Source organism: Erythrolamprus reginae, chromosome 7 (genome assembly GCF_031021105.1).
Source record: "Erythrolamprus reginae isolate rEryReg1 chromosome 7, rEryReg1.hap1, whole genome shotgun sequence".
NCBI lineage: Eukaryota > Metazoa > Chordata > Lepidosauria > Squamata > Dipsadidae > Erythrolamprus > Erythrolamprus reginae.
Genome location: NC_091956.1, coordinates 70,942,772 through 70,959,167, shown reverse-complemented (window position 1 = coordinate 70,959,167; position 16,396 = coordinate 70,942,772). Strand labels below are relative to the sequence as shown.

General features: G+C 41.0%; 1 protein-coding gene across 1 annotated transcript in view; it reads right to left on the bottom strand.

Moving 5' to 3' along the window:
• Positions 1 to 15,435, bottom strand: part of ARHGAP10 (Rho GTPase activating protein 10) — a 144,242-nt gene extending 128,807 nt beyond the window's left edge. Inside the window, exon 1 of the mRNA XM_070757792.1 lies at positions 14,929 to 15,435. Coding sequence (XP_070613893.1) covers positions 14,929 to 15,082 — 154 coding nt within the window. The 5' untranslated portion in view covers positions 15,083 to 15,435. The remainder of the gene's footprint in view (positions 1 to 14,928) is intronic.
• Between the last annotated feature and the right edge of the window lie 961 nt (positions 15,436 to 16,396).

Genomic DNA, 16,396 nt, shown 5'->3' with positions numbered 1-16,396 from the left:
GGGACCTAACTGGTCGCTGGGATTCGTGCGGCAGAAGGCGGTCCCGGAGATATTCTGGTCCAGTGCCATGAAGGGCTTTATAGGTCATAACCAACACTTTGAATTGTGACCGGAAACTGATCGGCAACCAATGCAGTCTGCGGAGTGTTGGTGTGACATGGGCATATTTAGGAAAGCCCATGATAGCTCTCGCAGCTGCATTCTGCACGATCTGAAGTTTCCGAACACTTTTCAAAGGCAGCCCCATGTAGAGAGCATTACAGTAGTCGAGCCTCGAGGTGATGAGGGCATGAGTGACTGTGAGCAGTGAGTCCCGGTCCAGATAGGGCCGCAACTGGTGCACCAGGCGAACCTGGGCAAACGCCCCCCTTGCCACAGCTGAAAGATGTTTCTCTAATGTGAGCTGTGGATCGAGGAGGACGCCCAAGTTGCCAACCCTCTCTGAGGGGGTTAGTGACTCCCCCCCCAGGGTGATGGACGGACAGATGGAATTGTCCTTGGGAGGCAAAACCCACAGCCACTCCGTCTTATCCGGGTTGAGCTTGAGTCTGTTGACACCCATCCAGACCCCAACAGCCTCCAGGCACCGGCACATCACTTCCACTGCTTCGCTGACTGGAAAAGGGGTGAAGATGTAAAGCTGGGTATCATCTGCATACTGATGATACCTCACCCCATGCCCTTGGATGATCTCACCCAGCGGTTTCATGTAGATATTAAATAGTAGGGGGGAGAGGACCAACCCCTGAGGCACCCCACAAGGGAATAACCTAGAGGTCGACCTCTGACCCCCCACTAACACCGACTGCAACCGACCAGAGAGGTAGGAAGAGAACCACTGAAGGACAGTGCCTCCCACTCCCAACCCCTTCAGCCGGCGCAGAAGGATACCATGGTCGATGATATCGAAAGCCGCTGAGAGGTCAAGAAGCACCAGGACAGAGGATAAACCCCTGTCCCGGGCCCGCCAGAGATCATCCATCAGCGCGACCAAAGCAGTTTCCGTGCTGTAGCCGGGCCTGAATACTGACTGCTGAGGACCTAGATAATCAAGCTAAGCCGTGGAGAAATATCGGTGGCTGAAGAAGCACGTTGTTGCTACATTTATGCTCATTTTTGCTTGACTCTGCCAGGCAGCGAGATCTATTGGGGGGGTTTTTACATGATTTCCCCCTGACTTTTAAACATTTTAATACAGTTTGGGTTTTTTCCCTGATTTATTTCATTTTTTTCACGAATTCCCTGATAATTCCCTGATATTTCCCGAACCACCAATTTCCCTGATAATTCCTTGATTTAGAAATTTAGATTTCCCTGTTTTCCAGGTTTGCTGGATACCCTTGTTTATATTAAGATTATTTAATTTGTATAGCTGCCCAAATCACAAAATTTATTTCTGGAAAGCTGACATTGGTTTTCATACAAAGAAGATTAACAATAAGCATAAAAGAACCGCAGTAACCCAATATAAATCAGCACTAATGCCAAACCACAACACACCGTATTTAAATTTCAATTGCTTAGGGGGAAAAAAAACTTTTTAAAACTTTACTGAAGGTCAGCAAAGTCAAACAATTCAAATTCTGGATAGTATGTTGTTCCCAAGGACAGGCATGTCTTCTCAGTTCCATTAAATAGCTTGCCCATTCGGTCCAATTTCATGGAATTGGCTAAAAAGAATTAAAAGGCTCCTACTAAGAACCAACTTAAAATTGGAGATAAATTTTACTCTACATTTATGATTATTACAGATTGTTGATATAACTTTCCTCCTTGAGTGACTGAGTGAAAAAACTGTCAAGGATAGCAACAAAGGCAGGACTTGAACAGCTTTGACAGACTCAGTCCAATCAGAGAGCCGATGGAATTAACCCATTCCTGGATGCTATATCCACCATGAGAGAGGATTACAAGCAACTTAGAGGAGGTATCATTTTTTTAACAGTATGTTTAACAATATAGCACAAAAAAAGTTCCTAAATTTTCAGTCAACTAGACAGAGTAATATAGTGAAGGGTTACCCGTCACCAGCGCTACCCGAGTTGGGTGCAGGCATGTGCATGTCCATGCGAGATTCGGCTTCCTGTGCATGTGCAGAAGCTGAATCTCACGCAAGGATGCTCACGTGCATGAGATTTTGTAGATTTTTGGCAATTTCTTTGCTTCCACGCATGCGCTGAAGCAAAAAAAAAAGGCAAAAATTGGCGAAACCTCATGCACATGAGCATCCTCATGCGAGATTTGGCTCCCTGGGCATATTCTCACACTGACGGTGTGCCCGCCCACCCACCGGTCAGCTGGAGCTGCACACACAGCTCCATTTTTCCAACCAGGACTATGCACATGACTATACTGGCGTCAGCCCAATATTGCAGTAATCCTTGTCAGCTTCCAACTCATATAAACCAATTGGCCAATCAATTTCCTATTGTCAGTGATTCTATTTTTCTCTTCTTTTCTCTTTTCCTGTTCCCCTCCCCATCTATCTTCCTTCCTTCCTTCCTTCCTTTCCTGCCTTCCTTCTTTCTTTCCCTCCCTCTCTCCCTCCCTCCTTTCTTGATTTCTGGATATTTGCTGTTTCTGGGATATTCAGTTCACAACTTCTGTTTATTAAACAGCCAGAACTTGGAAATCCTAGGTCATTTCTTCAACCTATATGCTTTTCTTCCATCACATTCCTGCCATTCCATCGTTGGTTTATGAAATTCACTTCTAGAAGAGGTCGTGACAATTCAAGGCGGGATTACATAGATTCATGGATGCCAAGTGTATCGGTGGTTATTGAAACGGATGTCCATGTGCCGCCTCTATGTTGGTGAGGCAGGCAGGATTCCCTTGGGTACCATTTGTTGGGGGTCAGGGGAAAGGGAAGGTCTTGCCTTCTCTTTCTGCTCAAGACCCCCAAGGACAATTGGTGGGCCATTGTATGACACAGAATGCTGGACTCGATGGGCTTTGGCCTGATTCAGCCTGGCTGAATATTAGTTTCCTCTTCATGACCAGAATAACAGTAGTTATTCTTCATATAATCAACCCACCCTACCCATTTCATTATGTTCCAGGTCATTTTTCAGTCTCTTTTCAAGTTTTTTGACTTTTTACTTTGTAAAAAGATAAAGTGCCCATATGCAATTCCAGTTAGAATCTACTGCAGTACTAGTTAGGAAACATAGCTGTCAAATGTAATAATACTGTTTTTTTGTTAATCTTTGCTCTCATTTAAAGAGTGAAAGGTATTTAAAAAGCAAAGTCCACTGCTGAATAGTTCCTTGACAAGAATTGCTCTACAACTTCTCAAATATCAATATAGACTACACATTAGAATACACATATTAGACTAATCCATTTAACCTTCAACAGTAATCATCTGTTTATTGTTCCCATCATCATACTTTCATTATCATATGACCTTTGTGTTTCTTTATGGAAAAAATGCGGGTTTGTGGAGAAAGGAGTTGGTAAAGCAAGAGAAAGGCTGATAAATTAAGGCTCCACTTCCAAAGATGTGAACTTTTTAGCCAACAAACAGCCACTTACAACTTCCTGTCTAGCTTAGGAAACAGCAGAGAGGGGAAATAATCAACCTACAATTCACGCAAAACATTTTAAATTTCAAAACTATTTCCTTTATGGCCTTTTTTTCTCTTTCAAAAACTGTACAAATTGGTTTTTTTAATCACATTTGTGCATTTCAGAGTGAAGCAGTAAGAACAAAAATCTGGAATGCATATTTCCAGACCAGCATAACATCATTCCTGGAGTTGATGTTGACTTTTAACATACTTGTTAAACTATTTTATTTTTAGTTTTAAAATAAAACAAAACATCAATCATTGTAAGCTAAAGTTCTACTTTTTTGACTAGAAATCCATCAAAATATTAAATATTGTGGATATTTCAGGTACAGGGTTTGGGCAAAATAATTATATAATACTGAAAAGAGAAATGGGACATTGGTTTTACCTAAGATGACCTTTCTCATGGAGGTCGATGGGAGAATCCTGGAGGGGTCACTCTATCCTTGTTGCTCTATTGACCGAATTAAAATTCTGAGGCCATGCCTCCCTGGTAATATCCCCCAGTTGATAATGAAGATGAAACTACTCTTGTAGTCCATCTCCAGTTCAACCCCTATCCAGCCCTTCCTGTAAAAAATCCAATGCATCCACCACTGAGATGGAGGAAGGATATACGAAGCCTTTGGTGCACCAGCTTCCTCCAAGTTGCATCATAAATGCGAGTTGTAGAAGGCCTCCTGGCCACCTGGATCGTCCAAATAACCTTACTGGAGAACTTCTCCCTTGTCAGAAGTTGCCTAACAACCTGAGCCACTGAGGCTCCAGATGAATGATGGTGCCCTTTCTGGGGGGATCCACCATGTTTTAGCAATTGCTAAGTCAACCAGATCGGTGAACCACGGTTCATCTGGACCAGTAGGGAGCTAACCACCCTTTACGACAACACATTCTGTATCATACCTGGGATTAGGGGAAGGGGGGAAAGGCATACAGTAGACCCTTTGGCCACCCTTTCTGTCACTGGCATCGGGAATCTGGCAAAGAATCTTGGAAGTTGAGTGTTCGATGGAAAGGTGAAGAGATCCAGAATTGGGTAGTCGAACCACACCAATAACTCTGCGAACAGATTGGGATGCAGATGCCACTCTGACTGGTCAACAGTGGCTCTGCTCAACCAGTCTGCTTACAGATTGGCTACTCCCACAATGTACTCTGTTTTTATTGACAGTAGGTACTTCTCTGACCACCAGCACAGTGTCTCTGCTTCCTTCATGAGGGACCTTGACCGAGTTCTTCCCTGTTGGTCAGAGAGTTATTGTTAATGGCGAGTATTCTGAGCAGAGACAGGTTACAAGCGGTGTGCCACAAGGGTCTGTTCTGGGTCCTATTCTTTTTAATATGTTTGTGAGTGACATAGGGGAAGGTTTGCCTATTTGCCGATGACTCTAAAGTGTGCAATACGGTTGATATTCCTAGAGGCGTCTGTAATATGGTAAATGATTTAGCTTTACTAGATAAATGGTCAAAGCAATGGAAACTGCAGTTTAATGTTTCCAAGTGTAAACTAATGCACTTGGGTAAAAGGAATCCTCAATCTGAGTATTGCATTGGCAGTTCTGTGTTAGCAAAAACTTCAGAAGAGAAGGATTTAGGGGTAGTGATTTCTGACAGTCTCAAAATGGGTGTGCAGTGTGGTCGGGTGGTAGGAAAAGCAAGTAGGATGCTTGGCTGCATAGCTAGAGGTATAACAAGCAGGAAGAGGGAGATTGTGATCCCCTTATATAGAGCGCTGGTGAGACCACATTTGGAGTACTGTGTTCAGTTTTGGAGACCTCACCTACAAAAAGATATTGACAAAATTGAACGGGTCCAAAGACAGGCTACAAGAATGGTGCAAGGTCTTAAGCATAAAACATATCAGGAAAGACTTAATGAACTCAATCTGTATAGTCTGGAGGACAGAAGGAAAAGGGGGGACATGATCGAAACATACTATCAGCGAAATTGCAGAATCGCAAAAACACAGAAGTCCTTGAAACCCCACCTCCAGACTTCCGTGTTTTTGTGATGCTGCGATTTCACTGAGGCTCCCCTTGCTGGGAAACCCCACCTCTGGACTTCCATTGCCAGCGAAGTGCCCATTTTTGCGCTGCTGGGATTCCCCTGCAGCATCGCAAAAACTTGGAAGTCCAGAGGTGGTGTTTCCCATGGAGAGGAGCCTCAGAGGAATCCCAGCAGCGCAAAAACGGGTGCTTCGCTGGCAACAGAAGTCCGGAGGTGGGGCATCGCAGTGGCAGCGGCTTGGGTTTGTACGCCCTCCCCCGGTGGGTCGCCCTCTAGGAAGGCACAGCATGCCATGAATTGTCACATCAGAATGAAATGACAAAGAGAATGTTTTCTCAATGGGAGGACGACCCTGAATAGATCAAGGTGTCTCCTATTTATTGTGTTTTCACAGTTCTGACATGTGGTACAGAATAACCAATTCGGCAAAGCCACATACATTAAGCCATCCTCCAGCTACTATTCATTCCTTTCACCATATAAGGCTTCCCTTTACGTAATTAACGGAAGCTACATTCTTTGCCTTTTTCCTGGATTGGAATGAGAGTGAGGCATATATATTTCCTTATATGGAAGTTAGCCATAGGTTTTTCTTCATCTTGTACACCAAGTCCATACATGGTCTGCAGCTTGCTTAATCAGCCTAGACTTTGCTGCCTTTCCATAGAGGAAGAATTAAGATTTTATTCAGCACATAATTAGGCTTATGACATCACTCTCCAGCAATATCTTATTCCTTAATTTCAGTGCTTATAAATCTATGATTACAACATAAGGTGAAAATAGTTTGGAAGAAGAGGCAAAAAAATCTTAAACCCCGGGTTTGTATCTCAAAAGGTTTGTATGACGAGGGGTTTGTAAGATGAGGTATCACTGTACAGTGTTCCCTCGATTTTCACGGGGGATGCGTTCCGAGACCGCCCGCGAAAGTCGAATTTCCGCAAAGTAGAGATGCGGAAGTAAATACACTATTTTTGGCTATGAACAGTATCACAAGCCTTCCCTTAACACTTTAAACCCCTAAATTGCAATTTCCCATTCCCTTAGCACCCATTTAGATTATTACCAGGGTTATTTATTAAAGTTTATTTAAATTTTTTTATTAAAGGCGCACAAAAGTTTGGCAGTGACATATATGACGTCATCGGGCGGGAAAAACCATGGTATAGGGGGAAAAAACACGAAGTAATTTTTAATTAATATTTTTGAAAAACCGTGGTATAGACTTTTCGCGAAGTTTGAACCCGCGAAAATCGAGGGAACAGTGTATAAAGAAAAACAAAGCAAAGTCTTTCTTGCTACATCAAAATAAATCCAAACCAATTGTTTCCAAATAAATTTGGAAAAGTCTGTACTTTATATTAAGAGAGCTGAGAGACAAAGCAAACTTCTTTCCAATCTTAACATAATCAACAGGTTGGCTGATAAAGCAAAACCCAGAAACAATTGGGAAAGCGATGCAGTTTATTTCTGGAAGAAAATAAGATACAAAATATTTGGATCGCAACAGAAACTATAAACAGAGAAAAAAATTATGCAACTTTTTTGTTTACAGAAAAAAACCCAAGAATACAAATATGTCTAGAAAGAAGCTTTCTTTACTCTGAAACTTTTCTTGTCCACAATTTTTATATGAATGATACTCTCAAATATAACAAAACACATTGCTTTCTTAGTAAAGAAAATGAAAGTTTTAATGCTATAAAAATAAGCTGTTAACTCATTTTTGCTGAAAAAAATGAGAACATATTTTAACGTTAGAACATTATCTAAATAAATATACATTTCTTAGAAACATAGAAGACTGACGGCAGAAAAAGACCTCATCGTCTATCTAGTCTGCCCTTATACTATTTCCTGTATTCTATCTTAGGATGGATATATGTTTATCCCAGGCATGTTTAAATTCAGTTACTGTGGATTTACCAACCACGTCTGCTGGAAGTTTGTTCCCAGGATCTACTACTCTTTCAGTAAAATAATATTTTCTCATGTTGCTTTTGATCTTTCCCCCAACTAACTTCAGATTGTGTCCCCTTGTTCTTGTGTTCACTTTCCTATTAAAAACACTTCCCTCCTGGACCTTATTTAACCCTTTAACATATTTAAATGTTTGGATCATGTCCCCCCTTTCCCTTCTGTCCTCCATTCATCAAGAATTTATTAAACTAGCCTCAAAAAAGCTCATCAAAATCCCTTTGATGATGCTGATAAATGAAGTTCCAGACATAATTTTTGTATAAGTTAGCTGCAGGGTGCTGGCGTTAAATGGCAAGATGCTGCCAACCATAATGTTCCTGTGGATGCCAATAACCCTTGCTCAACTATCAGATCACCACACAATGTTAACAAGCAGATTTTTTTAAACTAACAAGCTATACCTTTACACAAGGCCTGATGAGTCAACAGCCAAGAGCTTAAAGTGATTCTTTCTGCAAACACCCAGACAGGGTAGGGACTGGTAATTCAGAGAGGTTGGACTAGCTTGAATCCCTTTTTATGGTTTATGGGAAAGCTTCTGATCAAGAGAGCTGAAAGCTAGCAATACACATTTGGACACAGGAAATCATATCTAAGCCACAGGATAGGTTCTATATTGCTGATACCTTATCTCAGCTGACAGAGGACCCCTCCCAGCAGTTTTAAATACGGCTGAATAGAATGAAGGAAAATTGTGGACAAATTTCAGAGCCACCTCCCCTGCCCTTGCCCAGGTTTCAGCAATACACACTAGGACTATCTTTTTGTCCTTGATTAAATGATGGTGGAATATAGCAATGCTGAACAAATATTTTGCATTCAGCAGCATAGAAACATAGAAGACTGACGGCAGAAAAAGACCTCATATTAATAATAATAATAATAATAATAATAATAATAATAATAATAATAATAATAATATTTATTAGATTTGTATGCCGCCCCTCTCCGAAGACTCATGATCCATCTAGTCTGCCCTTATACTATTTTCTGTATTTTATCTTAGGATGGATATATGTTTATCCCAGGCATGTTTAAATTCAGTTACTGTGGATTTACCAACCACGTCTGCTGGAAGTTTGTTCCAAGGATCTACTACTCTTTCAGTAAAATAATATTTTCTCATGTTGCTTTTGATCTTTCCCCCAACTAACTTCAGATTGTGTCCCATTGTTGTTGTGTTCACTTTCCTATTAAAAACACTTCCCTCCTGAACCTTATTTAACCCTTTAACATATTTAAATGTTTCGATCATGTCCCCCCTTTTCCTTCTGTCCTCCAGACTGTACAGATTGAGTTCATTAAGTCTTTCCTGATACGTTTTATGCTTAAGACCTTCCACCATTCTTGTAGCCCGTCTTTGGACCCCTTCAATTTTGTCAATATCTTTTTGTAGGTGAGGTCTCCAGAACTGAACACAGCAGCAGATCAAGGTATGATTCACAGAAATGGGGAATAGCACTGAGTTGCTGATCCCCTCTTGCCTGGAACAGCCCATCCAATGCTCCCCATAATGTTGTTGGTTACAATCCTTCACTCAATTTACTTTCTCTGTAGCCTCTTCACCCTAAGGGTGCCCAAGATTTGTGCACGATGGATGCCCAAGATTTTTCTCGACGATTGCTGAGTTTTGAATTTTGGGACTGAAGGAGAATGGATATGGCGCCATTGCATTGATTGACGCTCGCTCTCTGGATTATGATGATAAGCCCAAACTTCATCTCCTGTCACTATACAGTTGAGAAAAGCCTCGCCTTCAATTTCGAAATGGTCAACAAATTCTCAGGTGGCACTGACTCTATCGATTTTGCGCACTTCAGTAAGCATCTTGGGCACCCATCGCAGCAGCACTTTGCTCCGGAGGCAAAAAAAAAATCTCCCAACAGACAAACTGGAAGTTCGAAAAAAATGCACTTACGGTTTGTCATTGTGCTTTTTTTTTGTTTGCACTCCAGAGCTTCCCTGAACCCTCCAGTGTGCAAAAAACAGCATAAGCCCTTCATGGCATCGGACCAGAATATCTCCGGGACCGCCTTCTGCCGCATGAATCCCAGCGACCGGTTAGGTCCCACAGAGTTGGCCTTCTCCGGGTCCCGTCGACTAAACAATGTCGTTTGGCGGGACCCAGGGGAAGAGCCTTCTCTGTGGCGGCCCTGACCCTCTGGAACCAGCTCCCCCCGGAGATTAGAACTGCCCCCACCCTCCTTGCCTTTCATAAAGTTCTTAAGACCCATCTCTGCCGTCAGGCATGGGGAAACTGAGACATCTCCCCCGTGCCTATACAGTTTATACATGGTATGCTTGTGTGTATGTTTGCTTTTAATAATCGGGTTTTTACTGTTTTTTAAATTATTAGATTTGTCCTTACATTGTCTTTGTTATTGTTGTGAGCCGCCCCGAGTCTACAGAGAGGGGCAGCATACAAATCTAATAAATAAATAAATAACGGCAAACTGTAACTACATTTTTCCAGACTTCCGGTTTGCCCATTTGGGGATTTTTTTCACCTACCAGGTGTGCATGTGCAGGGGATGCGCAGGTATGAAGGGGTGTGGTCATGCACACACATACTAGCACACCCACATATCCTCTTTTGGCATGTGAATCAAAAAAGGTTTGCCATCACTGGACTAGTGCATTGGTCCCACAGAACCTCTCTTGATAAGGAAAGAATAGATCACTGAGCTCTGAACAGCTGCTTCTCATGAACAAACAGCAGGACAGCAGTTTTCCCCAGGTTTTGAGTGCTAGGAGACCAAAGGGAAGACAACGTGCTTTCAACTGTGGCAGAGCCTTATAAAGGATACTGGGTTCATTAACCTTTCAAAACATTTTGTCATCTATTTTTAGGATCAGAGAGAATTTCATAAGGACAAGTTTGAAAAATTTACTTTACCCTTCAATTAAAGACAAATTAATGCTTAAGAATGTAAAGAATTGGAAATGAATGTCAAAAAGCTAAGTAAGATCCTGATTTAAGAAAGTTATAAACAAATTAAAATACTAGACAAAATTTGAGTTATTAGAACTCTGGCTATAAAAATTTGGAAACAAATAAACACACACCATAGAAACAGTGGGGACTAAATTGTTTAGTCTACCATAACAAAAATTCATGACTTTATGATTTCAGAAATTGGAACTAAAGGTTCTAAGATGAAAGGGGGAAGGGAGGGAAGAGTGACAAGCCTGTCTTGTGTTTTTGTAACTGATAGAAAACGCTGTGATATTTGAAATACTCCGGGAGATCTTTGAAGAATAAAGTCATAAAACAGCAGTTACAATGTCAGCAATGATGTATGCTTCTACGGAAAGACTATTTCCAAAAAAAGATGTTAAAGAAAATTAATTAATTAATTAATTAATTCGATTTGTATGCCGCCCCTCTCCCTAGACTCGGGGCGGCTCACAACAATAACAAGAACAATGTAAAAAACAAATCTAATAATTTAAAAAACACTAAAAAACCCATTATTAAAAGCAAACACACACACAAACATTCCATGTATAAACTGTATAGGCCCGGGGGAGATGTGTCAGTTCCCCCATGCCTGACGACAGAGATGGGTCTTAAGAACTTTACGAAAGGCAAGGAGGGTGGGGGCAACTCTGATATCTGGGGAGAGTCGCTGGGATTTGTGCGGCAGAAGGCGGTCCCGGAGATATTCTGGTCCGGTACCATGAAGGGCTTTATAGGTCATAACCAACACTTTGAATTGTGACCGGAAACTGATCGGCAACCAATGCAGACTGCGGAGCGTTGGTGTGACATGGGCATATTTAGGAAAGCCCATGATAGCTCTCGCAGCTGCATTCTGCATGATCTGAAGTTTCCGAACACTTTTCAAAGGTAGCCCCATGTAGAGAGCATTACAGTAGTCGAGCCTCGAGGCAGAATATGGCAGAAGTAAAAGAGACACAAAGGGTAAAAGTTCTTGGAGAAAAGAGGTGAAATAAATTTTGGGGAGAAAATGTTTCAGAATAAAGAAGTGAAATTTTTTCCTCCTTCAAAAAAAAGAGAACATAAGGAAATTGAAGAAATCTGTTAAAAATATTTATTTATTTTATTTATTTATTCGATTTTTATGCCACCCTTCTCCTTAGACTCAGGGCGACTTACAATCTGTTAGCAATAGCACTTTTTAACAGAGCCAGCATATTGCCCCCACAATCCTCGTTTTACCCACCTTGGAAGGATGGAAGGCTGAGTCAACCTTGAGCCAGTGATGAGATTTGAACCGCTGACCTACAGATCTACAGTCAGTTTCAGGGGCCTGCAGTACAGCACTCTACCTGCTGCACCACCCCAGCTCATGAAAAATATGGATTAATATAATATGGATTACAGTGGAAATACAAATGACAAATTAAGAGAAATGATCTAGATGAGGACTTCTTACTGGATTTACAAAAAAGTTAAAGTCATGAAACCACCTTTGACATGGAAAAAACTGAAGAAAGATCAAATTCTATGACAATGTTTGATTAAAGATTAAGATTGGAAAAAAGGGAAAGCATATAAAGTTGGTTTGTTTGGTCAACATTAAAATAAGACACATTTGTGTATCTGGGACTATTTGCATCTTTGGATTTGTATATAGATAAGGGATGAGTTATGGGAAGAAGAAATATTTTTCTTATAAATATTATCACATAGGTAACGGAACGAATTAAGTTCTTAAGTAGAAGTACCACTGTACTTGCATAATATTAAGGAAGAGTGTGATTAAGAACACTATTGAAAAGTATCAGGAGGTATAATATTTGGAACTCAGAACCAAAGTGTAACAACAAAAGGGAAAGGAAAAAACCATTTTATTTATTTATTTATTTATTTATTTATTTATTTATTTATTTATTTATTTATTTATTTATTTATTTATTTATTTATTTATTTATTTATTTATTTATTTATTTATTTATTTATTTATTTTGCTAAATCAAAGTTCTGTTATTGTGCATTTAAATATCCAGCAAGTAATAATGTTTTAGTGGAGCTATATTTTATTAGTGGAGCTCTATTCTACTCCAATCTGTTTTGTTGTTGATTTAGGGCTCTTCTTCAAACTTACAAATGCAGGCAAATAACAACAACAAAAAAGATGGATGTAATTGCTTGCAGAGGACTAAAAGGCTTAACCTTAAATTATTTCAGGACAATATCCGGGGATGTTAAACTAGTACAAGAACAACCCAGCTGCAATCCTGCTGCTGTTCAGGGCAAAACTATTTATTGTCTAACTCAAACTGTGTTGTAAGAGGAAAGAAGTGGAGAAACTTTTAAGCAAAGTTTACAATTTGTTGTACAACTAGAACAAATGCAGTTTCACATTTACAATTATCTGGTCCATACTGTTGAATTGATAAAATGCTATACTGTAATCCGGAAATCATTAACTCAAATATGAGCTAATATTCAATATCGCAGCATACTCTGACAGAAATCAAAGTTCCAGATTTAAGGAATACACCCATGTTTCCATAGAACACAAGACAAGGAAGCAATGTCTTTTAAAAATGAGATTGAAAAACCTGAAATTTGCATAGCTTGATCGTTCTACACCATTCTACAATCTCACAAATGCATCAGAATGAAGCCCAAAGACCCAGAAAAACTTGATATAATTTTTATTTAATTTTTTTTTTGAGTAAAATATTCATTGGAACCTGTATTATTCCCTGAAACCCAGCAAGCATAACAAACACCAAACACAGAGAAAATTTACAGATCCATATTTAAATTAACTCAAGCAAATGAGTACATACGCAAGATACAGATGTACATACAGGATTTACCTTAAATAAAAGTGAATATATTTAATTTATATAATCTGTTGAAATTCCTCCCAATATTTGGTTTCCTGGTTTCAGACTTAAGTTAAACACATCTGTGTTGTTACAATGAATGCAAAGTAAAAAGTGATGCGTACTCCGAAAATATTCAAATCAAGTAATTAATGATTACCCAATGATTGCACAATACAAATATTGAAGAATAAATCAAGCTATAAAATCATATTGTGCCTAAATATAGATCTCATAAACTCTGATTACAACACCAAGGGCCTATACAGTAATTGACAATCAGGAAAGGCAGCTGTGGGAATTCTTATTGTAAATAATAAAGTCATATTCAATCATGAATGTTTAATGTGTTTTTTTTAAGTGAAAAGCTTTGAAATATAATTCCAAGTGCTATAGGAATTCAAGCCCGAAATAATAGGTTTTTTTTATCAAGAAACATTCATTAAACTATAATCATTAAGTGTTGTACCACATGATTCTTGACAAATGTATATTTTCTTTTATGTACACTAAGAGCATATGCACCAAGTATTCCTTGTATGTCCAATCACACTTGGCCAATAAAGAATTTTATTCTATTCTATTTTGTGGAATTGCAGACAGTGTTCCCCTATTCAGAGGCTGCCTGATGTCCAGAGGGATTTCAATGTATACTTCAGGAAGGAGTAGAGTAGCATAATAGCATAATACATATAGTCCTCAAAAAAATATATAAAGGGAACACTCAAATAACATATTCTAGATCTGAATGAATGAAATACTGTATTCTCATTGAACACTTTGTTCTGTACAAAGTTTGAAAGGAAACTGCCCGAACCTATGATTACAACAGAGTTGAATGTGCACAACAGCATGTGAAATTGATTGTCAGTGTTGCTTCCTAAGCGGTCAGTTTGATTTCCCTTGGGAGTTATATTCTGTTGTTTAAGTGTTCCTTTTATTTTTTTTGAGCAGTGTAGTTTGTGCTATGTAAATTATGCAAACGTATCAGTCGGAAAGCTGCAGCTTTCTTAAGTTCAACATTAATGGTGTGAATTTGTGTACGCATTGCTCTAGATATCAAAGAAAGCCGATCAGTTTGGTCATTTATTGATTGGATTTGTATGCCGCCCTTCTCCATGGCACATTAGCGCAAAAGCGCCGACTACTCGTGAATTTGGGGAGCTCTTACAACGAGCCTTAGCAATTCTTAGCACCGTCCTTTTACTATCCCTCGGAGCTTCAACCCTCCAATCCAAGAAACCCAACACTCTTCTCCAAACTGCGCTCCCATCTGCTGGTTTGGCCCAGGCAAGAGGAGGAGCCGGAGAAATAATCCAAACAAGCTAATCGCGCTTTCGGCGCTCCCCACCACCACCACCACCCGCCCCACAGACCTTGTAGGGGGAAAGAGAAAAGATTAGCGGGACACGTGCGCCAGGCAATCTGGTGGCCAAGTCGACTATTTGCTCTGCGCCTCTTGAGTACCAAAACCAGCCTCCCCCTCACCACCACCACCACCGCCGCGCCCCGCGGATACTTTTGGGATTCCGCCTCTCTCCCTTGCAACTTTCCCACTCACTCTTGGTGGCGGCGATCAGCGTCTTGCCATCCTTGAGCAGCTCTTTGATGAATTTGTTGGTTTTCTCCAGCTCCGCTTCGTGAGCTCGGATCCTTTCCCGGAACCAAGGGCTGTCCAAGTAGCAGTCGCTGAATTCCAAAGGCTGCAGTCCCATGGCTGCTGAGGCGGCGGCGGCAGGAGTTAGACCAAAATACTTTCAGCCTATGTAATCCTTCTCCGAGAGGCTGCGGGAGGAACACACGCCCGCCGCCTCCTCCTCCAGACCAGAACCGGGTCCCTACAGCGCCTCACCCGGGCAAAGCCGACAGCCGCCGAAGACTATCCCGGCCCGCCTCAGAGAAATGCGGGAGAACCGGAGAGCGAGCGACGCCACAGGAAAGGAGAGTTTTGGCGGGGGGAAAGTTGGTCATTGACAAACCCGCCACCAAGTCCACGCACCCTTGGAGCGCCTCGGCTGGAAGTCAAGGCAGAAGCTGGGCTGCTCTGAAGAAGCTTCACCCCCACCCACCCCCGCGCGGACTGGCTGGAAGAGGGGAACATTCCCTCCCTCGGTCCCGCCTCCTTCCCAGGCTCGGTCTCCATTCCCGGCCTTCCCGCCTCCCTGTTTTTCCAAGCGTTTTCCAATCCGACGCCGAGTTTTTTTTTTTCTCCGTCGGCTCCTCCCTTCAGCCGTCCGGGTCTTGCCGTTCTCACGCTCCTCAGGGTGACGGCGGAGGAGAGTCTCCCTTGGGCCTGGAAACGGGGCGTTAGCCGCTGCTTTGGACTCGCGCGGTTTCTCCCAACTGCCCCGAAGCCGCAGGAAAACAAATCGGCGTCGTTCCCGTCGGTCCTTCACACAAGCGTCCTTCCGTCCCCTTGTCCTAATGTTTCTCTTACTAGTATCGTGTATGACAATAAACATTGTTATGTCTTTCAATGCTGCCAATACGTACTTGACAAAACAAATACTGTAATACAATAAATTATTATGCAGACGAAACAATAAAAGCGGTAGCGACCGTTTGGCTGCAATTCTTGAGTGTCTATCTATTAAATTAGTGATTTCTGACTAAGATTTTGACCCCTATGACAATCATTAAGTGTTGTACCACATGATTCTTGACCAAATTTTTTTTTATGTACACTGAGGGCATATGCACCAAGACAAATTCCTTGTGTGTCCAATCACACTTGCCCAATAAAAAAATCTATTAGAATAGAATTCTTTATTGGCCAATAAAAAATTCTATTAGAATAGAATAGAATTCTTTATTGGCCAAGCGTGATTGGACACACAAGGAATTTGTCTTGGTGCAGATGCTCTCAATGTACATAAACCAAAATATAGAGTTGTTAAGAATCATGTGGTACAACACTTAATGATTGTCATAGGGGTCAAATAAGCAATGAAGAAACAATCAGTATTAATAAAAATCTTAGTCAGAAATCACTCTAATTTAATAGATAGGCACTCAAGAATTCCAGCCCA